At 38.7% G+C, this 27,812-nt stretch overlaps 1 protein-coding gene across 7 annotated transcripts in view; it reads right to left on the reverse strand.

The window, feature by feature from the left end:
- Positions 1 to 27,812, reverse strand: part of AKAP7 (A-kinase anchoring protein 7) — a 140,878-nt gene that overhangs the window by 17,933 nt on the left and 95,133 nt on the right. For 2 of the 7 annotated variants that reach the window (XR_010933685.1, XM_067702080.1), the window contains exon 8: positions 24,829 to 24,903. The exons of 2 other annotated variants lie outside the window; for them this stretch is intronic. Coding sequence is in view for 4 of the 5 variants with exons in the window: in XM_067702080.1 (XP_067558181.1) it covers positions 24,829 to 24,903 (75 nt within the window). In the remaining variant the exon portion in view is untranslated. Of the gene's footprint in view, positions 1 to 21,059; positions 21,129 to 23,505; positions 23,950 to 24,828; positions 24,904 to 27,812 lie in introns of those variants that run through there. 3 more of the 7 variants (XM_067702084.1, XM_067702081.1, XM_067702085.1) reach the window with 3 other exon arrangements.

Here is a 27,812-nt window from a genome sequence, read left to right on the forward strand (position 1 = left end):
CAATATATTTAAAGTGATGAAAGGAAAGAACCTACAACCAAGATTATTCTACCCTGCAAGGATCTCATTCAGATTCAGTGGAGAAATCAAAAGCTTTACAGACAAGCAAAAGCTAAGAGAATTCAGCACCACCAAACCAGCTCTACAATAAATGCTAAAGGTACTTCTCTAAGTGGGAAACACAAGAGAAGAAAAGGACCTACAAAAACAAACCCAAAACAATTAAGAAAATGGTAATAGGAGCATACATATCGACAATTACCTTAAATGTGAATGGATTAAATGCTCCAACCAAAAGACACAGGCTTGCTGAATGGATACAAAAAAAAGACCCATATATATGCTGTCCACAAGAGACCCACTTCACACCTAGGCACACATACAGACTGAAAGTGAGGGGACGCAAAAAGATATTCCATTCAAATGGAAATCAAAAGAAAGCTGGAGTGGCAATACTCAGATCAGATAAAACAGACTTTAAAATAAAGAACATTACAAGAGTCAAGGAAGGACACTATATAATGATAAAGGGATCAATCTAAGAAGAAGATATAACAATTATAAATATATACGCAGCCAACATAGGAGCACCTCAATACACAAGGCAAATGCTAACAGCCATAAAAGGGGAAATCGACAGTAACACAATAATATTGGGGGACTTTAACATCTCACATACACCAATGGACAGATCATCCAGACAGAAAATTACTAAGGAAACACAAGCTTTAAATGACACAACAGACCACACAGATTAAATTGATATTTATAGGACATTCCATCCAAAAACAGCACATTACACTTTCTTCTCAAATGCACATGGAACATTCTCCAGGATAGATCACATCTTAGGTCACAAATCAAGCTTCGGTAAATTTAAGAAAACTGAAATCATATCAAGCATCTTTTCCAATCACAGGGCTATGAGATTAGAAATAAATTACAGGGAAAAAATGAAAAAACACAAACATATGGAGGCTAAACCATAAGTTACTAAATAACCAAGAAATTACTGAAAAAATCAAAGAGGAAATCAAAAAATACCTAGAGGGGCTTCCCTGGTGGCGCAGTGGTTAAGAGTCCGCCTGCCGATGCAGGGGACACGGGTTCGTGCCCTGGTCCAGGAAGATCCCGCATGCCGCGGAGCGGCTGGGCCCATGAGCCATGGCTGCTAAGCCTGCGCGTCCAGAGCCTGTGCTCCGCAACGGGACAGGCCACAACAGTGAGAGGCCCACATACCGCAAGAAAAAAAAAAAACCTAGAAACAAATGACAATGAAAACACAATGATCCAAAACCTGTGGGATGCAGCAAAAGCAGTTCTAAGAGGGAAGTTTACAGCAATACAATCCTACCTCAAGAAACAAGAAAAATCTCAAATAAACAACCTAACCTTACACCTAAAGGAACCAGAGAAAGAAGAAAAAGCAAAAAAGTTAGTAGAAGGAAAGAAATCATAAATATCAGAGCAGAAATAAATGAAATAGAAACAAAGAAAACAATAGCAAAGAGCAATAAAACTAAAAGCTGGTTCTTTGAGAAGGTCAACAAAATTGAGAAACCTTTAGCCAGACTCATCAAGAAAAAGAGGGAGAGGACTCAAATCAATAAAATTTTTTAAAAAAAGGAGAAGTTACAACAGACACCACAGAAATACAAAGCATCCTAAGAGACTACTACAAGTAACTCTATCCAATCAAATGGACAACCTGGAAGAAATGGACAAATTCTTAAAAAGATATAACCTTCCAAGACTGAACCAGGAAGAAACAGAAAATATGAATAGACCAATTACAAGTAATGAAATTGAAACTGTGACTAAAAATTTTCCAACAAACAAAAGTCCAGGACTTGATGGTTTCACAGGTGAATTCTATCACACATTTAGAGAAGAGCTAACACCCATCCTTCTCAAACTCTTCCAAAAAACTGCGGAGGAAGGAACACTCCCAAACTCATTCTATGAGGCCACTGTCACCATGATAGCAAAACCAGACAAAGACACTACAAAACACGAAAATTACAGACCAATATCAGTGATGAACACAGATGCAAAAATCCTCAACAAAATACTAGCAAACAGAATCCAACAACACATTAAAAGGATCATACGCTATGATCAAGTGGGATTTATCCCAGGGCTGTAAGGATTCTTCAACATACGCAAATCAATCAATGTGATACACATTAACAAACTGAAGAATAAAAACTGAATGATCATCTCAATAGATGCAGAAAACGCTTCTGACAAAATTCGACACCCATTTATGATAAAAATTCTCCAGAAAGTGGGCATAGAGGGAACCTACATCAACATCCTAAAGGCCATATATGACAAATCCACAGCAAACATCATTCGCAATGGTGAAAAACTGAAAGCATTTCCTCTAAGATCAGGAACAAGACAAGGATGTCCACTCTCGCCACTACTATTCAACATAGTTTTGAAAGTCCCAGCCATGGCAATCAGAGAAGAAAATGAAATAAAAGGAATACAAATTGGAAAAGAAGTAAAACTGTCACTGTTCGCAGATGACATGATACTATACATAGAGAATCCTAAAGATGCTACCAGAAAACTACTAGAGCTAATCAGTGAATTTGGTAACGTTTCAGGGTACAAAATTAATGCACAGAAATCTCTTGCATTCCTATACACTAACAACGAAAGATCAGAAAGAGAAATTAAGGCAACAATCCCATTCACCACTGCAACAAAATGAATAAAATAACTAGGAATAAACCTACCTAAGGAGGTAAAAGACCTGTACTCAGAAAACTGTAAGACACTGATGAAAGAAATTAAAGATAATACAAACAGATGGAGAGATATACCAGGTCCTTGGATTAGAAGAATCGATATTGTGAAAATGACTACACTACCCAAAGCAATCTACAGATTCAGTGCAATCCCCATCAAATTACCAATGGCACTCTTTACAGAACTAGAAGAAAAAATCTTAAAATTTGTATGGAGACACAAAAGACCCCGAATAGCCAAAGCAGTCTTGAGGGAAAAAAACGGAGCTGGAGGAATCAGACTCCCTGACTTCACACTATACTACAAAGCTACAGTAATCAAGACAATATGGTACTGGCACAAAAACAGAAATACAGATCAATGGAACAGGATAGAAAGCCCAGAGATAAACGCACACACCTAAGGTCAACTAATCTATGACAAAGGAGGCAAGGATATACAATAGAGAAAAGACAGCCTCTTCAATAAGTGGTGCTGGGAAAACTGGACAGTTACATGTAAAAGAATGAAATTAGGACACTCCCTAACACCATACACAAAAATAATCTCAAAATGGATTAGAGGCCTAAATGTAAGACCGGACACTATAAAACTCCTAGAGGAAAACATAGGACACTCTGACATAAATCACAGCACAATTTTTTTTCACCCACCTCCTAGAGTAATGGAAATAAAAACAAAAATAAACAAATCAGACCTAATGAAACTTAAAAGCTTTTACACAGCAAATAAAACCATAAACAAGATGGAAAGACAGCCCTCAGAATGGGAGAAAATATTTGCAAATGAATCAACAGACAAAGGATTAATCTCCAAAATATATAAACAGCTCATGCAGCTCAATATTAAAAAAACAAACAACCCAATTAAAAAATGGGCATCAGACCTAAATAGACCTTTCTCCAAAGAAGACATACAGATGGCCAAGCGGCACATGGAAAGCTGCTCAACATCACTAATTATTAGAGAAATGTAAATCAAAACTACAATGAGGTATCACCTCACACCGATTAGAATGGGCATCAGCAGAAAATCTACAAACAGCAAATGCTGGAAAGAGTGTGGTGGAAAGGGAACCCTCTTGCACTGTTGGTGGGAATGTAAATTGATACAGTCCTATAGAGAACAGTATAGAGGTTCCTTAAAAAACTAAAAATAGAATTACCATATGATCCAGCAATCCCACTACTGGGTATATACCCAGAGAAAACCATAATTCAAAAAGATACATGCACCCCCATGTTCACTGCAGCACTATTTACAATAGCCATGTCATGGAAGCAACCTAAATGTCCATCAACAGAGGAATGGATAAAGAAAATGTGGTACATATGTACAATGGAATATGACTCAGCTATAGAAAGGAACAAAATTGGGTCATTTGTAGAGACGTGGACAGACCTAGAGACTGTCATACAGAGTGAAGCAAGTCAGAAAGAGAAAAACAAATATCGTATGCTAATGCACATATGTGGAATCTAGAAAAATGGTACAGATGAACCACTTTGCAAGGTAGAAATAGACACAGATTTAAAGAACAAACGTATGGACACCAAAGGTGGAAACTGGGGGGGTGAGGGGGGTGTTGATGGTGGTGGGATGAATTGGGAAATTAGGATTGACATATATACACTAATATGTATAAAATAGATAACTAATAAGAACCTGTTGTTTAAAATATAAATAAAAAGAAAAAAATAAACTCACCCATATTTATCATCATATAAAACATAAGATGCTCTAAATACTCCAATAAAAAGTCAGAGATTGTTAATTTGGATAAAAAACATGAATCAACAGTGATGTCAACAAAAAAATCCTTCAAATATAAAGACTTAGAAAGGTTAAAGGTAAAAGGATGGAAGAGGATGTATCATGCTAACACTAATCCAAAGAAAACTAGAGAATCAATACCAGACAAAGCAGGTTTCAGGAAAAAAAAATATTACCTGCCATAAAGAGGGATATTTTACAATTATAAGTGAGTCAGTTCATCAAGAGGAAGGATATAAAAATCCTAAATGTGCATGCACGTAATAATAAGAGCTTCAAAGTATCTGAAGCAAAAACCAATAAAACTGAAAGTATAAAAGATAATCCACAATTACAGTTTGAGATTGCAAGGCCACTTTTATAGTTGACAGAACAAGGAGAGAAAAATTCAATAAGAACATGTAAGATGTCAACACTAGTAACCAAAACCACCTAACTGATAATTATGGAACGCTCCACCCAACAACAGAAACACACACATTCTTTTTAGTGTACAGAAAACCTTTACAAAAAGAGATCATATTCTGAGCCATAAAACAAGTCTCGGTAAATTTTAAATTATTACATTCATCCAGAGCATTGACTGAAGCACAACGGAGTCAAATAAGAAATCAATAACAGAAAGGTATCTTTCAAAGATAATCATTTTAACAGCATAACATGTGAAACAGTTAGGTACAATTCAACAAAATGTATGCAACACCTAAACACTAATAACTGCAAAATTTCCTAAAAGAAATTAAATAAGACCTGAATAGAGATAATAAGCTACACTCATTGATCGAGAGACTCAATATTGTTCAGACGTCAATTCTCCATCAATTGCTCTATAAATGCAAAACTACAGAGTTTTGCAATCCAAACCTCACCAGGCCTTTTCATAGAAATTGTCAAGTTAATTCTAAAAGGCATATGAACATGTGAAGGAATTAAGACAGCTGAAACAATTTTTTAAAAAAGAACAAAGTTGGAAAACTTATACTACCTGATTTTTAAGACTCACATAAAGCCACAGAAATAGAGACAGTGTGGTATACGTATAAAGACAGACATATAGATCAATGAAACAAAACAAAATCCAGAAACAGACTTACAAACATATGGCCAACTGATTTTCAACAAAGGTACCAAGACAATTCAACAGAGAGAATAATCTTTTCAAGAAATGGTGCTTAGGACAATGGTATGTATAAAAAAGAACCTCAACCCTTATCTCATACCATATATAAAAATGAACTCAAAGTGGATCACAGACCTGTTATAAGAGCTAAAATTATAAAGTCTTTAAGAAGAAAATATAGAACTTCTCAGTAACCTTGGATTAGGCAAAGATTCTTAAATAGGACATGAAAAGCACAATATATTCCCTAAAAAGGATAAATTGGATTTCATCAAAATGTAAAACTTTTGCTCTTCTTAAGATACTGTTAAGGCAAAAAAAGCAAACTACAGTCTGGGAGAAAATATTTGCAAAAATATATACATAATACATATAAAGAAAGTGTATCCAGAATTCAAAAATAACTCCAACAATAAAGACAAAATAAAATAAAATAAAAAACAGCCAAAAAGAATTGAAGCATTACTTCACAAATGATATACAGATGGCCAATAGACATGTGAAAAGATACTCAATATTATTAGCCATCAGGGAAATGCAAATTAAAGTCACAATGAGATACTACTACTCATCCACTAAAATTAAAATTTAAAAGATAAACAGTATCAAGTGCCGGTGAGGATGTGAAGCAAGTGGAACTCCCGTTCTGGTGGGAATGCAAAAATGGCATAGCTGGTTTGTAAAAAGTTTGGACACCTCTACTAAAAGTTTTTCTTATGAAAGTTGGCTATATTCTTACCATGCAACCCTGCAATCTCATTCCTAGCTAGAATTGAAAACAAGTGAAGTGAAAGCGTATGCTCACACGAAAACCCACACATGAATGTTTGTAGCTGCTTTATTCATAAATGCCCCAAACTAGAAACAACTGAAATACCTTCAATTGGTGAATGGCTCAATAAGCTGTGGTAAACCCACCCAATGGAATCGTACTCAGCAATACAGAGGAATGAATACTGATACGTGCAACAACACAGATGAATCTAAGGTGTGTTATGTTAAGTCAGAGCAGCCAGAGTCCAAAGGCTGCACACCGCATGATCTCATCTTTCTGACATTCCGGGAAAGGCAAAACCATCAGCACTGAAACAGACCAGTGGTTACCAGGGGCTGAGGATGAGAACAGGAGTTATAAAGGGGCATGAGAGCATATGAAGGATGATGGAACTGTTCCCAATTTTGACTGTGGTGGTGGTTATACGACTCTATGTGTTGACTGAAACTCATAGAACTGTACACACACAAAAAGAGTGAATTTTCCGTTATGTAAATTATACCTCAATTAAAAAAATACTAATGAGAACAATTTCTTCCCCGTGATGAGGAGCTATGGAGAGGTTTATTCAACATGTGGACTCGCTGAATGGACTGGCACCCTATCACTCTTTGCAATTAGCATGGTAGCTAGTAATAAGGATGACTTTCTCAGCTCCTCTCTCTGTTCTAAGATACACATCTCAACTGTGATATCTGCAATCTCTCCCAGCTGCAGGCCTCAGATTCTCAGGTGCTTTCCTTCTGAATCATATTTTTTCTCTTGTGCTCAACATCAAAATTTGAAAATAATTTCCAGTGAAAGAGACTGGGGTAGTTTCTGAGCATGAATAAAGCCAAATCATTTTAATTTTCCTCCTCAGCGTATCAGACACGTATCACTTGCTCCAATCTGCTCAAAGACTGCAAACTAAATTGGTACCCTGTACTTGACTGACAAGTGATTACCGTCACTCTGTTGTTGAAATCTATTTCCAAGGGGCACTGTACTCACTGTGGTTTGTTTTGTTCACTTGTTTTGCCTTGTATTGTTTGTAGTTGTCTATCTGCTGTTCTATATCATAAATTGCTCTCTATTCAATGGAAACCGTGGTTGTTTCCTCCCTAAATTTTGATTCCTGTATTTGTTCAGGTAGGAATATAAGGAGTTCTCAATATCCCTGACTGTTTGCTCAGGACCACTATATGTCATTTTATGCAAAGATGATTGAGGAGTGCAATTTGAGCAGTGATAAAAGAAGCAGATGTTCCAAACACAAGTCCTGGTGCAAAGAAGTATCAACAGAAGTACAGCTATCACTGGAAAACTATTCTTACGACAAAGAAGAAATAAATAAGTTTCAAACATGTCAAAAGCATAGATTTTCAAATAATCATGCTCTTGTCTGGCAGAAAAACAACGAGGCTAGGAAATGAGCCTTAAAATGAGCCTTGAATCTTAAAATTATTATGGTCATGTAATTTATTATCTTCTATTTAAGAGAGTTTTACATAAAACTTAAAAGTACGACTAACTAGAATTAATTTTCACTTGTTTGACGAACACATCTTCTCACGATAATATATACTTTTGTTTCTAGGCTGACGTTCCAGGTTGGGAACTGATTCAAGCAGAAATAAAGGTCACTTTCCTGTTTTGAAGGCAATGTTCACCAACGTAGATCAGCAGCATAAATGCTGCCATTAATCTAACTGGTGAAATAAATCATAATTGTAGATATCACTTTACCTCTTTTATAAGCAATAAAGACACACCCTGATCAGAAGGTTCCAAAGGCTGAGAAAAACCCCACGGTATCAGGTCACTACATAGCAATAGCAGGAATGCATCCCTCCATCTGTTTAGGTAACACTTCATACTTTCCAAAGTGCTTTCAGAAACATTCTCTCATTTGGTCCTCAAAGAAATCTTACGAGGTAAAATAAGTATTATTCTTCCATATTACAAGTAAGAACAATGAGATACAAAAGGCTACATAAATTGCCTAACAATACCACACAAAAGTCATGGGAATCCATAGCTCCCACTCGAAATCAGGAAGATGAATTCATCCAGGGCACCCACCCCGGCAGATACTCCACAGCTCCCTGGTGCATCCTCATCCTGGGGAAATGAACGTATACATGTGAGAAACACCACATCATCTAATGATTGGTTGACTGGAAAAGAGAAAGATTCAGAAGCTTTCACTAGCAGATTGAAATTTTTATTTTATTTTTTTTTGAAAATTTTAGACTAAATAATGGATGTTGATGAATGTAGTACAATCCCTTCCTTCCTTCCGTCTTCCTTCTCCCTTGCTCTCCCCCTCCCTTCCTTCCTTCCATCTTTCCATCCACACAGTCCCTGAGCACCCTCTATTTGTGATAAGCATTGTTGCTGTGAATACAGAAATGGGCCCTGCCTTCAGGGAACCTGCAAGTGAGTAGAGGTACAAGTGTGTGTTCATAAATAAGGGCTCATGAATGCTCTGAAGGAAAGATGTACAATACAGAGTGGATCCATAAAGAAAAGAGGGATCAGTTCTACTGAGGAGAAAATATCAAAAGAAAGTTTCATGCTGGAGGTGATGCTTGAGCTGGATCTTGTGAAATGAGTGTTTCTCAGGCATGACAGGGAAGGAAGACCAGGCTGGCCTGTCTGGGAAACTGCAGAACTCGGCCTAGTATAAGGTGACTGAGGAGGTGGCAAGGAGGGAGAATGATGAGGCTGGGAATGTACACAGGAGAGACCACGAAGGCTCCTGTAGGACACGCTGTGGAGTTTGTACATGTCTTGTTTCTAGAGCATCTAGTATCATCAAATGACACTTCTAGATTCTGAGATATACACAAATTACTAAGGCTTGTCTTCAAGGAATTGCTTATTTCGACTCATGAGGTATAATGTTAAAGAAAATTAGATTTTCACAACCCTGCTAATGCTTCCAAGTCATCAAACTTAGTGACAGGGACGAAATCTAAGCATAACTACAATGTGATCAAGAACATCACAAATACTTGAAATATCACACACCGGCTGAAAGAAATCCCATTTTTTTCAAGTATTCAAAACGTAGCTCACTTTAACGCAGCTAGCTGCCCAATCCAAAGGCAAACGCTTTTGGGATGAGCGTGCAGAGTGCGTTTTATGTTATAAAATGTACCATCTAGTTATTCAACTGGCGAACACATAAAGTAGGTTAAACTGCCTCTCTTCATTTCCTTTCATGGCTTCCAAGACCTAAATTTTAAAGTCTGGCCATGAAAATCCAGGTGCACAGGACGATTTGGCCAATGTATTTGGCTTGTGAGTACTGAGAAACCTGTGGACCCCGTCAAGTGGGTATCACATCAGCAACGATGGTGGGTCAAATAAAGAGTGTTCTGTGCTAAAGAAAACTTGAAGATGAGATGATTAAGGGTTAAAATAAAATCAGGAGAAACCTGATCATTTACAGTCATCCTTGGCTATTCTGCCGGGCATATAATAAAAACGCATAAAGAAACCGAGCACGCGTTCAAGCACTGAGTTCCGAGCACTGGAACTGTTTCCCCAGCTGTAAAATGCGGCAAGTCACCTGCTCTGCTGTCCCCACAGAACTTTTGAGAGGCTCTGAGGGGGATGGTGTGAGTCCGCAGAGAGGGGAGAGGCGCTGCTCCACCACCCTGGCCACTACAGTCCTCATAAACACCCCGTCGCCTGAGCCCCCACGGCCCTTTGCCTGTGCTGCCCACTGTGTTCAGTACACACGGTCTCGTTATATTAAAAAAAAAAATGAAGTTTGGTGAACTCCTAAATTTATTGCTTTCGCCTCAGGAAGAATGACTGAGAAAAGTAATTGTTTAGGATATACTTTCCTTTTCTCGACCGAAGACTATCAATTTACTAGAGGCTTCCACAGAGCATTCCGACAAAACTCAAATGATGTTTTAAGTTCTCTTTGGTGGTATCCCCTGTTCATTCAAGTTCTCTGAATATGTGAATTCCTCCTAGAGGAGATTGAACGAGCATTTGAACTTGTTGAGTAATTAACTGCTGGTGGTCCGTAAGTGTAAATTCATTTCTTCTAGCAGTGGGTGTTTGCTTCTTAAGCTCTTGATGTCTAAATAGGGAAGAATTGCTCCCAGTCAAAGGAATTTCAGGAAACGGGTAGAAACACACACATGTGGTACGGGGTGGACAAACGACAATCACTACTGCATTGGGCTTCCTCTCCAGGTCCCCTGAAGGCAAGATTGATGTCCCTGGGGAAAGCAGGGCACCAAAAGGATGCTTAGAAGGAGATGAGAGATGATCTCCACGGTGTCCACTGTTCCTCTCTGAGGATGAAACCAGAGCTGCCCCCATCACCGCTGCTTAGAGACTCTTCCCAGGAGCCTTAGAGGCTGAATAGCCATGTTCCTTCATCACCAACTTCTTCTAAGACCCAGTTAAGTCCTGCATATCAAGTCCCAAGACTCTGCAATACTTATGTTTCCATGACACGTAGCACATAACTTTAGTTGTAATAGTTATATTTATGGATCCTTTTAATAATAATAAACCTACGATTAACTGCCTATTATGTGCCTTTTTTCTTTACACATTTAAATCAAAAGCTTACTATTATTATTGCTATTTTACCTACGAGAAAAGCAACAGTTAGAAAAGCCATGAGACTTGCCCGCGTCTACACAACTGAAGAATGGCCAAGTTGAGACTCAAAACACACTTCTGCCATTATACCACCATGCTTCTTTATGTCTAGCAACTGGAAATTATTTTTATGTTCTATGATATTTTTAGCTCTAAAATGAGACTTCCAACCAGAAAATATTTATAATGCTTCCTGTTTAGTTATAGAGTCAGAATACCTGGACTAGAATCCTAGCTCCCCCATTCACTAGCTCTGTATCTCTGTGAAATTTGCTTAACCACTTCTAAGGGTCACTTTTTTAATTTGTAAACCAGGGATAACAGTAGTGCTATACTAAAGGGCTGTTGTGAAAATTAAGTAAGATAATAACACAAAGCACTTAGCCCAGTGCTCCTCTTACAGTAAATATTCAACAAAATTAGCTACTATTACTACTGTTTTGATTTAAATGAAAGGGATACTATGACCCTCTTTTAATTTATAAGGCTACAAGCTATTTGTTTATGAGGTCCCTGCTATAGGGCTCTGTAAGCAAACATGATATGGGCAACCTATTCACGTTATACAATTGGAATAACTGCAAACAAGAAATGTATGCATTGTTCTATATAGTTTACATTTACATTCTTCTGCAACGAAATGATGTTCCTTCTTAGGTAAAGAGAAGAGCTACTGCTAATTAATCTTGTAAAAGGCTTCCAAGCAGACATATGAACAGACAGTACTCAAAACAGTGAGATACAGATGGTTTTAGGTTTCTAGATGCACCAAACTGAAAGGTGAAGCATTGAAAATAGTGATTTTTCTGTACTTGAAAATCACAATAGATAAAAACAATCATATCAAGTTTAGTATATATGCAACCTCCCAGGAACATATCAACTTTAGAACGTGTGTTATGCACATGTGGTAAATGTCACAATCCTTCATAGCCTCAGGTTTGCTCTTGTCTTCCTAGTAGAGCCATTACATACTTTCAGTCGCAGTGCTTCTTTCCATCCATTCATCCATTCATTGTCAAATACTCACAAGACTTGAGATACTTAATGGCAAGAAAAAAAAATACAGTAAAAGGTACACTACAAATGAAAAGTAAAAATCAGGATGAAGAAAAAACATAGATTACAGTAACAAGTAAAGAACAGAGGGAAATATGGATCACAGAAGTGCAGGTCATGAGAGCCATGAAATGGAGTTGAGCTTCCTGATACTCGGAGTGAAAAGGGAAACATGGTGGTTCCTCTTGTCAAGAGTAGAAAGAGCAGGGACTTCCCTGGTGGTCCAGTGGGTGAGACTCCACGCTCCCAATGCAGGGGGCCTGGGTTCGTTCCCTGCTCGGGAACTAGATCCTACATGCTGCAACTAAAGAACCCACATGCCGCAACTAAGACCCGGTGCAGCCTAAATAAATAAATAATTTAAAAAAAAAAAAAAGTAGGAAGAGCAAATCATGGTTCCTTTAGGATCAGAGTGACTGCTCCATTGCTGACACTCCCACAGGGCTCCAGGCCACATCCACTTCCCCAAACCCCTTCCTCATGTACCCTCCAGCCTTTCTGGTAAAAACAACCACTTCACTTCTCCCCTTCAGGTAACTGCCCATCTCATATTCTACATGGCTCCAGTGGGGCTGCTGATCTGCCAGAGCTACACTGGTTCACATGATACAGGTATAATTTTTTTTAAAGTGCCTCTTCCTCAAGATACTTCATTTCTATCTCTTGGAAATTTTTCATAATATATTTTGTTAGTATACAAAAGTACTTTATGCCATAATATATAAATTACAATGTCTCTGATATGTATAGTGCCCTCCAGGCTTGTGTAGTTTACAACCTGTACCTTCCCTCAGATTTTACATATGGGAATTAGAAGAGAAGAACTCATTCTACTTGAACGTTGAACAGTAAAAATACTCCCCAGAGCTGCTGGAAGTCATATCCCCACCACTGAGTAAAACCTGAGAAGGTGAGGACACAGAGGATGCCGGAAGCCACAGCCACCACCAGCAAGCAAAGCCTCAAGTGTGTTAAACTGATCTGGGTGAGGGGTTTCCCTAGAAACATCAACAATTAATTTGAATTACTGTAGCATGTAATTTTAAAAAAGTTCCTCCAAAACTTAATGAATTCCCTGTGTTAAATTCTCTCTGTTAAAATAACTGGTGTCACTCTGACTTTCTTGACTGGATCCTAACTGACACAAACTATTTCTGTATTTTTCCCCTCACAATGCTGCATTGACAGAGGACTAAGATATAAATGACAAAGGCAAAAGGTACAAAGTTAAGAGCAGCTATGAGGCTAATTTTTTAAAAAATATTGCTAAAAATTGCATACTTCATGAACTTGCTTCCCTACAAAACAATTTGTTGGGCTTCCCTGGTGGCGCAGTGGTTGAGAATCTGCCTGCTAATGCAGGGGACACGGGTTCGAGCTCTGGTCTGGGAAGATCCCACATGCCGTGGAGCAACTAGGCCCATGAGCCACAACTACTGAGCCTGCACGTCTGGAGCCTGTGCTCCGCAACAAGAGGCTGCGATAGTGAGAGGCCCGCGCACCGCGATGAAGAGTGGCCCCCGCTTGCAACAACTAGAGAAAGCCCTCACACAGAAACGAAGACCCAAGACAGCCAAATAAATAAATAAATAAATGTGGGATTTAAAAAAAAAAAGATTTTAAAAAATAAATAATTTGTTTACTATCTTTTAATTTAATATTCAAATTTCATATAGTTTTACATATACTTTTTAGGTTTTATAAAATCTAAAAATCTGTATACCTAACTTTACATTGAAGATTAAGTAAAGGATAGTGTATATTATACAGTAGTGGGTATACAATAGCATCACAATGAATTTTTATCTTATATTTACTATACCCATATTATGGAAATTAATTTAAAATAGATGTAAATTTGGACAAAATGTTTTCAAAAAAATTTCATTCACAAAGACAATCATACAACAGGCCATATACCTTAGCTTGTTATCTCTAGGACTTATTGATACCAACTGCCTGCTGTTATTACAAAGTTCAGTAATCAACATTTTATGTGCTGCTTAGGTGATACAACAGTGTACCTAGACCCGAACCCAAAGTTGTATGTTACATTTCTATTTTAAACAAAGTTTGTTGATCCTAAAGGTACTCATTTAAAATAGGCATTAACAGTCATTATAAAATATGAAATAATAATGAGGCATGCATTTTTTTCATAAAAATTTTGGTTTTCCACTTAAAGAAAGAGTTTGATGGCTTACAACTGTTGGAAACGCTACCTTAAAATATCTTCTTTCAGGCAATGTATTAAGAAGTATTAAGGTAAAATCTGACTGTGATAACTTCTTTCTCTTTTAGGGCTCCATTTCAGTATTTTCGTTATTTAAAACGGGAGTTATGCAAACATAATTAGAATACTACTGGATAAATATATCTTTACCATTTGGCTCCTAAAATCACCAAAAAGAAATGTGTTAAAATGAACACTCACTGTCCTAATTCTGCCACCCTGGAGCCATAGAGAATAATTTCTTTCCCTTCCACATTAAAGAATCCTACAAATATTTTAAGAAAATTAATTTATCATCCTAGCTAAGCAGCTGCAGTCCTTCAGCCTTCTTCTTACGATGTGGTTTCCAGCCTCTTCACCATCCTGGCCTCCCTCCTCAGGACATACTCCTGATTGCCAGAATTCTAAATAAGGTCTGACTGCCATAGATCTAGATAGAAAGTTTTAGATTAACAGATCAACTGCTTGCCAGTTTATTAGTTATCATAAACATCAATCAAAACTCAAAAAGCTGAGCTTCACAGCTAACTTTAGCTGGATATTTTAAATGCTTAGAAAGTGTGAATTTTATTTTTGCTCTAACAGTCAGATGTGAGGTATCAAACTGAAACTTGGTGTAATTCACATGGCAAATGCCAACACCAACTATCTAACCACAAAGTTGGGGGGATGGGGGAGCAGAGACATGTTAAAAAAAAAAGTGAATCACCCTTTTCCATCAGATTCTTACCAACTGGGTGAGTTCTCGCCATGTACTCCAAGCAACCTGTTTTTACATCACTTTCTCCTGGCACTATAATTTTTCTGTATATATATCTGAGGTTTACAAATGACCTTGACTAAAGACCTAAGTTTCTGGGGGGTGTGTGTGTAAAAACAGAAAATTATAAGCCTCAAATATCTTTGACTCAGCCTTTAGTAAAATTAACATCACTTATATCCTAGTTAGCATAGACTATACTTACTCTTTATATTTTCATTATATAGTTAAAACTATACTCATTCTTTTATTTTCATCATATAGTTCAGTTTTTGCCTACGACTATTTGTTAAGGGCAAAGAACGTTACTATACAACAGAAAGGTTGGTGTTAATAGTTCTAAGTTCCGTTAACTTGTACCTTTGACATTATAAATGTTTGTTAAGGGAAACTTTATTTGCTAAAATGTTTGTTGTAGAAACTGTGGTTGCCTGCGTCAAGCTGTAACTGCTGCCTGTGATAGGAGCTTGAGGTAACTTCCACTCTGAGCGGTAATTAACTCACTTTCACTGGACTTGGCTGACTCAGCTCTGTAACTTTCCTGGAATGAAGGGGTGTGGCTCTGCTTGTTAGACTGAGAGCATCAAGATCTTTCATCCCGGCTTTCTCCCTTCAGAGCATGATAAATACTGGGACCCAAAACATCTCTTTTTAAAAAGTCATGTAAATTAAAAAGAAATCCTCCAACAATAGGGACCATGTATCATCACTGTATCTTCCTAACACTTGGCTCAGGGCTTTCCAAATGTGACATGCTCAACAATATTTATTAGTTGAAGTGAAGTGAATTACTCTTCATAACAGCTCTCACTTAAGGCTAAATTTCATTGCCTAAAATGAAACATGAAAGTTGAGAAGAAATCAAAGACTTTTTACCTCTTCACTAGGTTTAGAAATATTGGCTCCAGAATGGATGTACCCTTAGACACACTGAGTGTCTTCTAGAATATATCCGAAGCCTTCTGGTTGCAGGTGACAAAAATTTAACCCAAGCAAGTTAAACAAAGAAAAGGAGGGATTTATTGCTTCATAATATAAGGTCTCAGTCAAAGCTGAACTCAGAGGCTCAAACAATATCAACAGGACTATCTCTTTCTCTCTCCTTCTCTGGCCTCCTTCTGTGCTTCATTCTCAGGAAGACTCCCCCTCACTCCCTACCAGCTAGCAATCTTACGCTTACATCCTTTCCACTCACAACCCGAAAGGAAGACAGATCCTCCATCAAATCTTAGGGAACGCTATGGTTAACTCCACATGGACCACATGTCTCTCCCAGGGCAGGGAAGCATGGCATCATGATGGACAGAACCCCAAGAAGAAGAGGAGGGAAGCTACAAAGATAAATGTTGTAAGGCTGCTAAACAATTCAAGGTCTGAAATTCTAAGTCCCTTGTTTCCCTTCCTGGGCATGATGGAAATAAAACCATAGTTTGCCAGGTTGCCTTCTAAGGTGACTTTGGTTGTACAGTACATTCTCATTCATTACAGAGATATTTACTGGGTCTATTATTAGCCAGTCACTGTGTCAGGCATTTTATAGACATTTGCTTATGATAAGTAGACATTTAAAATGAGGGTACAGAGGCTTTGAGAAGTTACTTAGAATAATAAATACTAGAGTCAAGGATGCAAACCGAGTCCATTTGCCTCCAAAATCCTCTGCTTTCAGCACTGAGAGTTCAAGGGCTCTTTTGAGTTTCTTTACTGTGGGCATCAGAAGTTGGTGGATGAAAGCTCAAAGATCTACATATTAGGCAGGGTCAACTTAGTTAAACAGAAGGCAACTATCTATAGGAAGTGACTTATCAGATGCCCTGGAAGAGTTTACTAGTTGCCTGAAATTCCTTCATTAGAGGTTACTTTGGGCTAAGTCAATATGGAAGCTTAATTTATTTTACTACAAATACTTCCGAAGATCACTTGGAATAATTCAGTCTTGTTAAATGCATATGTCCCAGGAAGGGGTAACATTCGAGGCTTTCTTCTGTTTACCGAGACCTTTATGTACATCAGATTCCCCACCTTTTTTCACATGGCCCCCAAGAAAGAAGATACAGGGACAGGTAGCATCACATTGTTTGACAGGGCATCTAGGCAGAGCTCACAACAGCCAAGGACTGCACTAGGGGCTGGGAAAAATTCTACAACCTTTGTACTCCCAATGAAAATTACTCAGCATTTGATCATAGAATCAGCAACAAAAAATTCAGTTACCATATAGCCTATGAATGAACAAAGGGAACCAGGCATAGTAACTATTAGCATTTGCTCTAATGTTCCAATACTTAATTTTGGAAACATAAACCTCTTGGGTATACATTACTTAATAAAGGAAAAATCTAATTTTTAGTGACTAGGGTTAAATGTTTGATATTGCACATTACTGTTGCTACCACAATGTTACCCACAGAAACCTTAGGCACAATGTAGTCTCAGGTTACACGGAGCACCACTGGCTTTGCTGTGCTTCACTGCTTCAGAAAGGAGGTAGCAGATAATGGGCTGCCTGGCGTCCCAGCCTCCTACCAGCTCTTGGCCCCACAGCACCCCTGGAGGACCGTAACTGAGAAGTCCCTCAAACTACTAGCTTTCAGCCACTTCCCCTCTTAAATGGGACAGATGGGAAGCATTTTTTTCTAACAGTTTCACTTTATAAGCAGTTTTCCAAATGGCCCTGGCAGAGTACCTAGCACACAGTAAGCATTCAATAAATTAAAAAGAAGAGAATGAAGATGAGGTGGAGAGAAAGACCAGGAAGAAGAAGAACTGCATCTATAATATTTATTTTCTAGACTCTTAGCTCTAAGGGACAATGAAGAAACTTCCAAGATCATGGTAGTTCAACCCCCACTTCTTAAATATGAGGAATTGAGGCCCAGAGATATTAGCAACTTGCCCAGTGTCAGACTGGATGTCAGGAGCAGAGCTGGGTTTATCACCCAAGTCTCCTTTCTCCTAGTCCTGTACTCCTTCTATAGTAAAAGCTGCATGCCAAGGGGTGGGCCATCTGTATTCAACAGGAAGCAAGAGACTGGAGTCACGCTGTATCCCCTGCAGAAACACATTTCTAAGGAGGGAAGATGAATGTTGTTGTCCACTGATGTGGGGTTCCCTATCACACATTTCCTGGGGCCCATGCTGCAGTGTCTAAGGGAGAACCTGCTGGGATCTGATGCTATGAAGAGAGGTATACGACCTGGGTCCTGCTTGAAATCTATGAGATGAAACAGAGCACATGTATGAAACATAACACTAAAGTCAGTGTATCTAAGTGCAAGTGAGAAGAGCACAGTATATGGCTGTAGGATTTATAGGAAGCCTTCTGGAAAACTGGAAAATCTAAATGCTTCTCTGAGTATAACTGAACAATAACCACCAGTTCAAAAAAGGAAAGCATTCATCAGGCATGACGTTAACAAACTGCTTACCTCAATTTATATATTAATGTTATATCATCAAATTCCAAATCATCAGAAACAAACCACCTTGAGATTTGACTCATATTTATAAAATACTACAAATGGTCCATTTAACTCATCCCACACAAAAAGACTATACTGAACCTCCTAGAGTAATGAAAATAAAAACAAAAATAAACAAATAGGATCTAAATAAACTTAAAAGTTTTGCACAGCAAAGAAAACCATAAACAAAACAAAAAGACAACCTTCAGAATGGGAGAAAATATTTGCAAATGAAGCAACCGATAAGGGATTAATCTCCAAAATATACAAAGAGCTCATGCAGCTCAGTATCAAAAACACAAATAACCCAGTCAAAAATGGGTGCAAAATCTAAACAGACATTTCTCCAAAGAAGACATACAGATGGCCAAGAGGCACATGAAAAGATGCTCAGCATCACTAATCATTAGAGAAATGCAAGTCAAAACTACAGTGAGGTATCACCTCACACCAGTCAGAATGGGCATCATCAGAAAATCTACAAACAGCAAATGCTGGAGAGGGTGTGGAGAAAAGGGAACACTCTTGCACTGTTGGTGAGAAAGTAAATTGGTACAGCTACTATGGAGAACAGTATGGAGGTTCCTTAAAAAACTAAAAGAACTACCATATGACCCAGTAATCCCACTACTGGGCATATACCCAGAGAAAACCATAATTCAAAAAGATACATGCACCCCAATGTTCACTGCAGCACTACTTACAATAGCTAAGACATGGAAGCAACCTAAATGTCCATCAACAGAGGAATGGATAAAGAAGATGTGGTACATATGTACAATGGAATATTACTCAGCCATAAAAAAGAACGACATAATGCCATTTGCAGCTACATAGATGGACCTAGAGATTGTCATACTGAGTGAAATAAGTCAGACTGACAAATATCATATGATATCACTTCTATGTGGAATCTTTAAAAAAAAAGGATACAACTGAACTTATTTACAAAACAGAAGTAGAGTCATGGATGTAGAAAACAAACTTACGGTTACAGGAGGGGTAGGGGGGATAAATCGGGAGATTGAGATTGTCATATACGCACCACTATATATAAAATAGATAATGAATAAGAATCTGCTGAATAGCACAGGGAACTCTACTTAATACTCTGTAATGGCTTATATGGAAAAAAGTCTAAAAAAAAGAAAAAAGAGTGGGTATATGCATAACTGATTCACTTTGCTGTACACCTGAAACTAACACAACATTGTAAATCAACTATACTCCAATAAAAATTTTTTAAATAAAAAGACTATATTGAAACATATTTCATATATAAAAGTAAAATGTCTGTGTATTGTTTAAACACATACTTATAAAATTAAGATATGTTTCTTGTTAAAATACATACTAATACTCGTTCATTTTCAGCATCACAGAAGATCAGGGCTAGAAAGTAACTGAGTTGTCAGTGCATCCATTCATTAGCTGTCCCATTCTCCCCTATGACACATCCCCCCTTTGACAAACTACCATGGGAGGAGGCTTGGTTCATCTCTGGACATTCACCTGTTTCATTCTACATAAAACAAATGTACTTCAAAATGGGAAAATTTGGGGCTTCCCTGGTGGCGCAGTGGTTGGGAGTCCACCTGCCGATGCAGGGGACACGGGTTCGTACCCCGGTCCGGGAAGATCCCACATGCCGTGGAGCGGCTGGGCCCGTGAGCCATGGCCGCTGAGCCTGCGCATCCGGAGCCTGTGCTCCGCAACGGGAGAGGCTGCAACAATGAGAGGCCCGCGTACCACAAAAAAAAAAGAAAGAAAGAAAATTTGCACTAGGAAAGGAACAAGTAAAATGTCTTCTAAATTAGTTACAGGGATATCTCTTTAGTGATTAAGTTTCCTTTTCAGGTTTATTTAGTGAGTCTGATAAACTGCAGGGGCCAGTAAGCCTGTGCAACAACATTCTTATTCATGAACATTCCCTTCAGGAAGCTCACTATGAGACATGCGGTAATTCAAAGGACACGAGCGCTATAGAAGAATTCAGCAAAAACTATATTGGAGACTATCTACAACATTTGTTAATCCTACAATATCTACGGGAATGTTTCAGGTTAAATATGGTCCTGTGTAGCAACAGAAAGTACTTAATCTACCAAGAAATATGCATTTATTGTCAGTCTATTCTACCTTTTGTGGCCAAAAAGTATACAGTTTGAGAAAATGTTCAACTGCTGGGATTTAAACAAAAAGGGTCTAGCTGCTTTGTGCTGCATTAACTGAAAAATAAACCATGACGAGTTCTACTGTATTTGACTATTCACCCATTACCAAGATTTCTGGCTGTGCATACAGTTAACTTCCCACACAAACATAGCCCTTACACAACTAGTTGATTTTTTAAAAATCACTTTGTTTGCTCTTAATAGATTAAAATGGTAGCACTAATAAATCAGTGAAAGGAGAATACTTTCTATCTACCACCACCACCAAGGACAAAAGCAGGATAAAACAATAGCAGGAGGGGAGAGGGACCACTTGACTCTTACCACTTGGCCAGCTGGGCACCTCCTTTCTGTATCTCTGCAGGGCTATAGAGGATGGGCTTCCCAACTCACCTGTGTTTTGAGAATGACAACCATAAATTTCAACTTTCACCAAAAACTTGTTTAATTCTCCACTTGAGCTGCTCTCAGAAGATACATTCTACGGCCATCACCCTTTACAGCAGAATCAGAAGGGTGTGGGCATAAGCACTTTTGTGCTCTGCGGCTAGGAGGGCCTCACTGAGCATGTGGCCCAGAGCAGGCTAACAAGGCTATGAGGTGGGGTCACGAAGATGCATAAGACCCAGACGGTTACTGTACAATCCACTAGCAAGATCGGGCCCTCCCAAATGTCTACTATGGGTTCTTTTACATGCAATCAACACAGCTTATGAACTGGATATTTACAGTTAGTGCTGATTTACATGTTTCTTGAAGCATGCTGGCTAAGGAATTCTCTGCCTTTTTTTTCAAGTTCCCTTTGTAAGTACTGGTAGACATGTATTACCAGCAGCACAGCAGTGCCTGGCGGAGAACCTTCTCTTTAGACCATCCTGTAGCAGAGAAATTAAACACAGCACCAGAAAACAGCTGATGTGGTATGTGAACAGAGTGTGGAGCAGATTAGGAGAAAAACAGTGAAGTAACGACAAAATCAAAGACAGATGAAAGAATAATGAGGAGAGAACGGGGGAGATGTGGGGCCAGTAGGGGTGAAGAAGAGGAAACGGGGCACAAATGCATTGATTCTAACCATAATTTGCACTTTCAGATTTGAACTTCGCTTCAGACACAGTGTCTTATCTTCATTTTCTTTTTAAAATTTTGTAACTTGAGAAGGTAAACCCCCAAGAGCACTTCCTGTCGATCAATACTGAGAAGGGCTGTATGTAAAACAGAAGACTTTGCACTCCAAGGATCCCAGATGAGAAAGACAGAAAAGAGCAAATTCCTCATTGAGGTGAAACTTGATTTCTTCAGTTACAGACAGGGGACAAAGAGAAAGAGAACACAAGGAAAGCAGGAACTCCAAGAAAACCTGGAGCAGTGGAATAGGAAGTGGAAAAAGGTAAGGAAAGAATCCACTCTCCCTACATCTGTCCAGACCAAGGTTTTTCAGATCGAGATCTTCCTCAAGGAATCAATCAACCAAAACCCTCAGAAACTACAAATGGATCATTCTGACAAATATCTGAAAAGTTTCACGCTGCCAAATGAATACCAATGCTCATTGTTAGAAAATGAACAATTCTGTTGTGAAGTCACCTCAGGTTTTAAGCGCAGGACCATCGCCTACTGTACAGTATCATTTTCACAAGTAAAATTTAGAGCACAGCTATGGGCTCTTGTTAATAAGCAAACGCTCCAAAGCCTCCCAACATTTATTCCACAGCATTCTCAGAAGATTTCTTGTAAAAAAAAAAAAAACCTGGCTTATTTTCCCAAGTGAATATGTATAAGATATGTATTAATTATTTTTAAACCTGTCCCTGGCTAGTTTCCTGAGGAATGAGCAGCAGGAAATACAAGCCAGATGTGTATCTTTGAGTATCTGAATCAGATACCAAGAGATTCTGTTGACCTATTTAAATTTATTTAAATAAAGCACTGATGTGACATAAATGTGGCTGCAAATTTTTATTAGTATGTCTGTAAACATTTTACTGAAAAAGAAGTAAAAATTCAGTATTTGGGGGCAACTGCCCTTAAGGCAAATTCTATTCAGCAAACTAACTGCAATGCCAGTACTGTTTTTAACAAAGTTGAAATGTAAGTGCACACACATAAGCCAGTGAGTAAGAAATTTCAGTGCAATGTCATCAATTTAAGTTCTGTTTTCAGCCATAAGCAGATGTGGAACCTGCCTGACATTAGTTTAAAAACATTCAGTGAAGTTTTTGCAGAAATTAAAGTGGCATCACTTGTTTGGAGGGATCTTACAGTTACACCCGAATTCCCTCCATGGAGAACAAAGCAGAGGACACATGAAAATATCTGCAAATGTATATATATGTCATTTTCGAGGCAGCTTTACTTCTCTATATGTTATTATTGAGCATTGCTCTGAAAACATCCCAATTTCAGATAAGAAAAATGAAGTCTGGCATGTACAATTTATCAAATTGTATGCAGTGATATAAAGAAACTCAAAACTAAATTCTGACTCTAGATAGTGTGATAAAAACGAGCTGTAAAATACCAACAGAAGAAAATGAAAAATGACTTCGGTATTCTGTATCTTTAACATAGCTCTATTCATTGAGTTGCTGTACTTCGACAGTTAATTATTAACTACACATCTACCAATCCTTTCAGTAAATGCACAAGAAAAATCACAGCTCATTAGTCTGCTATGTTTCCCATAAGAAAAAACCAAAACTATCCCTAGAAGACAGCCACATAAAATAGCCAGCCACTTAGGATGTGGCACAGAACAAATCGCACTTACTGATTTTTTCCTCATCTCTTGAGAAAGGAAAGCAGCAGAGCTGGCCCATGGCACTAGCGCGCTCTCTCTCCTTCCTGGTGTTCTCCCAGGGCTCCCCAAAGAGCGACTGCGGTTTATCCCACGGTCCGCGGAGCAGCACAGGAGCACGACGAGTGGCTGCACAGGATACCCGGCCAGCCGGCAGGCAGGCAGGCAGGGAGGCAGGCAGAGGAGGGGGCACTCGCCGCCGGGAGCAAAAAGGCTCCGCCTCCCCGGGCTCCAGACCCACGCAACTGCTCTGGGACTGGCTCTCGGGGAAAGAGGTGGCCCTCCGCTCGCCTAATTCTCGCAAAACTGGGAGCTCTCTCGCCCTGAGGTGAGTGCCACGTGCGCTGCGTGGCTCTGCGGACGTGTCTTTAAGAAAGGTAATCGAGAACAAACCACAACCGGTCCTTTCTCCTGCAGACAAATGCGGTAATTGCACAGGGAAATTCAAAGGGGAAAAACCCCCCAGATTTTCTGTCTGCATTTAAAGAGGAAGAGCTTTCTTTCATCCCCAGGAGATTTTTCTTTCTTTGTTTTAGGAATAGGGAACCTGACTTTGCAGAACACAGAAAACACAACTTGAATGAAGTACCACGAACTTCAAGCTGCAATAAGGGTAGAAATGCGGGGGTGGGGGGGGGGGGTGGGGGGGGGGTGTAGGGGGGTAAAAGAACATCAGTTGTCATCTGCACTTTACATCTTATCTTTTAAAGTTAAATACATGCTTTCTGAAACACTGCTTTCTTCCTCTATTAAAGCATTAAACCAATACTATGAATTTTAAAATTAGAGCATCAAGTATGTCAGTAGCCCAGAAAATGCCCCAAATCTAGAAGCATCGCTGAGAAAAAGATCAGCGATAATAGCATCTTTCTTAATGAACACACAAGGTGGTTAGGCAGATTCAGGGACAACAAAGCAATTGATTTCCAGACATGATGATATATTTCGAACTTCATGACATAAGATTTCATGTAATCGTTCCAAATCTGTTATCTTATCTAGGGAAGAGCCTTATTTTATGACACCATGAGAAGGAAAGACTGCTCACAGCGTCAGGGTTACCACCCAAATTCTTAACTTTACTCCTCGACTTCCCAGCTAAGCACTCACACCCATTCACCAGGCACTGAAAGGAGAGGGCAGTGGATGATAATGAAAACTGCCTGCAATTCTGGAGGCAGTGTGTCTACCTCCCTATTCATCTGAACAAAAAGAGTGTGCAGTCTGGAAGAATAAAACCTGTCAATTTTTAAAATCCTAAGTATTACTTTTTGTGTTAAAGAAAGAAATATTTGCAGTGAACACTCTTCATTGAGGAAAATGAGCAACTCCTGGCATCCCCCGATCCCGGCATTGGTGTAGTGATAGAACCTTTAGAAATAAAAAGCCAGAGGTTTGAATCTCAGATATAACCCTAACCCTAACCCTAATACCTGACAGCAGGTATTAACAGTTCTGAAACACTGACCTCTTTGTCTGAGTTTTGATTTCTTCATCTGTAAATCTGCTAAGTTCAATATAAAGTTTGTTTTTTTGTTTGTTTTTTGGCAGTAGGCGGGCCTCTCACTGTTGTGGCCTCTCCCGTTGCGGAGCACAGGCTCCAGACGCGCAGGCTCAGCGGCCATGGCTCAGGGGCCCAGCCGCTCCGCGGCATGTTGGGATCCTTGTGGACCGGGGCACGAACCCGTGTCCCCTGCATTGGCAGGCGGACTCTCAACCACTGCGCCACCAGGGAAGCCCCAATATAAAGTTTTAATTTGTTGTTGCAAAGTAGGTAGTGTTTGGGAGGAGGGAAAGGAGAAGAGAACAGACTGTGGAAGCAGTGTTATCCACATGCACTTCAGTCTTTCCAACACCAGCTAGCAATCTCACCTCCTCCTCTACAAATTTCTGGCCCCCCTAGCTGCCATCTTGAGTTACTGCTTATCCATGGAAACTCCAAACAAGAAGACCCCTTACTCCAGTGCAGCATCCAGGGGATAACGTTCTGTGATGAACCCTACCAACTTCACTTTATTAATTAGACCCTGTTGGCACTACTACTGAAAACATACAATTAAGAATGAAAGATATAAATTGTACCATTAGCTAAGTAACAGTGTGTATCTCAGGATATCCTGCAATCCAAGGTGGGGTGGGCAGGTGGCGTGGCTATGTTAGAGGCTTTTTTTTTCATAAGCGTTAAAAGTGAATTAACCATAATAAAAGATTAGAAAACAACTGAGAAATTGAAGACAGGAGTTTTAAAACTGCTTTTAATTGTGCAAATAATTAGCACACCGTTTAACCTCAAAGAGGGGATGGAGTCTGAGTTCAAGGTCACTAAGGTTTTTCTCAGTTCTGAAAGGCTGTAATTTCACCCTGTAGGTTTATGACTACTCCTAGCTCAGGATTTCCAAGAATGGTTTTCACACTGCATAGTTTTGGATTTTTTCAATAAAGATGATTCCTTCAACATACAATTAAATGTGATTTTCCTTCTACAGATTTCATAAGTTTTCATATACACAAATTTTCAACTCAAAAATAACTAAGAAATTCATGTGTCTGTATGTTTTCATTTAGGAAACAAGCTATATATATGGAATTCTGGTGAAAAAAATAGATCCGTTTCCCTGCCATTCCATGCGCCCTCCCCCCGCAAATCTGAGTAGCTATCATTCAAAAGGACCTAGAAAGTAGCCATCTTTTACCCAATTATTTAGAAATACAACAGTATGTCAGTATGTAACTAACTTGAATAGTTTAGATGTAAGCCCCTCCTCACCCATCCCTATCTCACAAAACAATCAAGTGGTAAGTTAAAATTAAAAATAATCGCTAACATTTCCTGGACACCTACTATATACCAGGCACTTGCTAAGGGCTTTACATTTAATCATTCATTTAATCCCTACCACGGCTCTGAGGCAGGTACAATTACTATCCCCACTGCACAGGCGAAAAACTTAACCTCAGGAAAGTAACTTGGCCAAAATCTCTCAGAGAACTGTAACAATAATGGGATTTGAATTCAATCTGTCTGGCTGCATAAGCCCTGAGCATCTCATTGCTGAGTTCCTTATTATTAAACACAATTTGTGTGTGGTATCAGGTATATACTTTATGAAACCTCTTCCAATTTCAGAATAATGTTCAGAAAAATAGTTATTTAATCAAGCTCTATGGTAATATGTTGTAAATGCCTTGGTTTCTCATGTTTTGTCACCAGATCCTTTTATTAATGGTGCTGGAGTATTTAAAATCCTATTTTAAAACAAAGACCTAAAGACAGGTCCTTTATTGGAGCTGGAGCCTGGCCCTGCTGCCTGCTATGCCTTGGGGAAATGACTCAAGGGAGAACACGGGCACCAGAACAACCCTGGGAAGCATTCACCTTCCACGAAAAGGAGCAACTTGGACCATTCGCAAGTAATCCTAGAAAATATTAGTAGGGTTTTATTAGGGGGTTAACAGACTCCTTTCAGTAATATATAGAGATCTACCATAACTAGAAGATTAGAAAAAGAAGTAAGGTTAACATCAATGAGAAAAAATATCTGATATCATGTTCATAAATTTAAAACCATAACCTTTTCATGTTTTCTTTTCTCACAGGCCTTGCTACAAAAAAATCATGGTTAAAACAGTTGCCCATATCTGCTATAGCTGTTTGAATTTTTATCAGAATGGTTGAAATGGCAGGAATAAAACTAAAAAGTATGAGGGGGCAGCAGCTGCCTCTTCTTCATGTACTCTGAAATATCAGCTCTGATTACTATCTCCAATGGGAAAATATAATTCTTAACTATGATCAAAGACTCTATTCTCTTTGTCACTGTTTGGCTTTATTTTCTATCTATAACTGAAAACATGTATATTTGGATTTCTGGCCAACCTTGCTATAAAAGTCTGACTCTAAGGGAAAAAATCTCACTGTAATATTCTGACTCTGTAAAACTGTACAGATTACCAATTCTTCTGAGATCTCCCATTCATTAAGAAAGGAAATCTGAGTTTGACAACTTACAGAAGCAAATGAGAAAGAAAAGAAAAAGTAAATGTTCCTGTATTCAAAAGAGTGGAGAGAAAGAGGACATCAAATCATGAAGTGTAAAAAGAGGGGGAAAACGCTTTATCCCTCCAAATTCTGGAACCAAGCCTTAGGAGACATGCCTTTAAGCACAGAAGGCACACTTCAGGAAGATTTCCTTATAAAGCAGGTAGCACTCTTTAACAGAAACTGTTACACCAAGAAATGTCACAGTTTCAGTGAAAAGTTACACAACTTCAAGAAATGC

The sequence above is a fragment of the Pseudorca crassidens genome, chromosome 13 (genome assembly GCF_039906515.1).
Source record: "Pseudorca crassidens isolate mPseCra1 chromosome 13, mPseCra1.hap1, whole genome shotgun sequence".
Classification (NCBI taxonomy): domain Eukaryota; kingdom Metazoa; phylum Chordata; class Mammalia; order Artiodactyla; family Delphinidae; genus Pseudorca; species Pseudorca crassidens.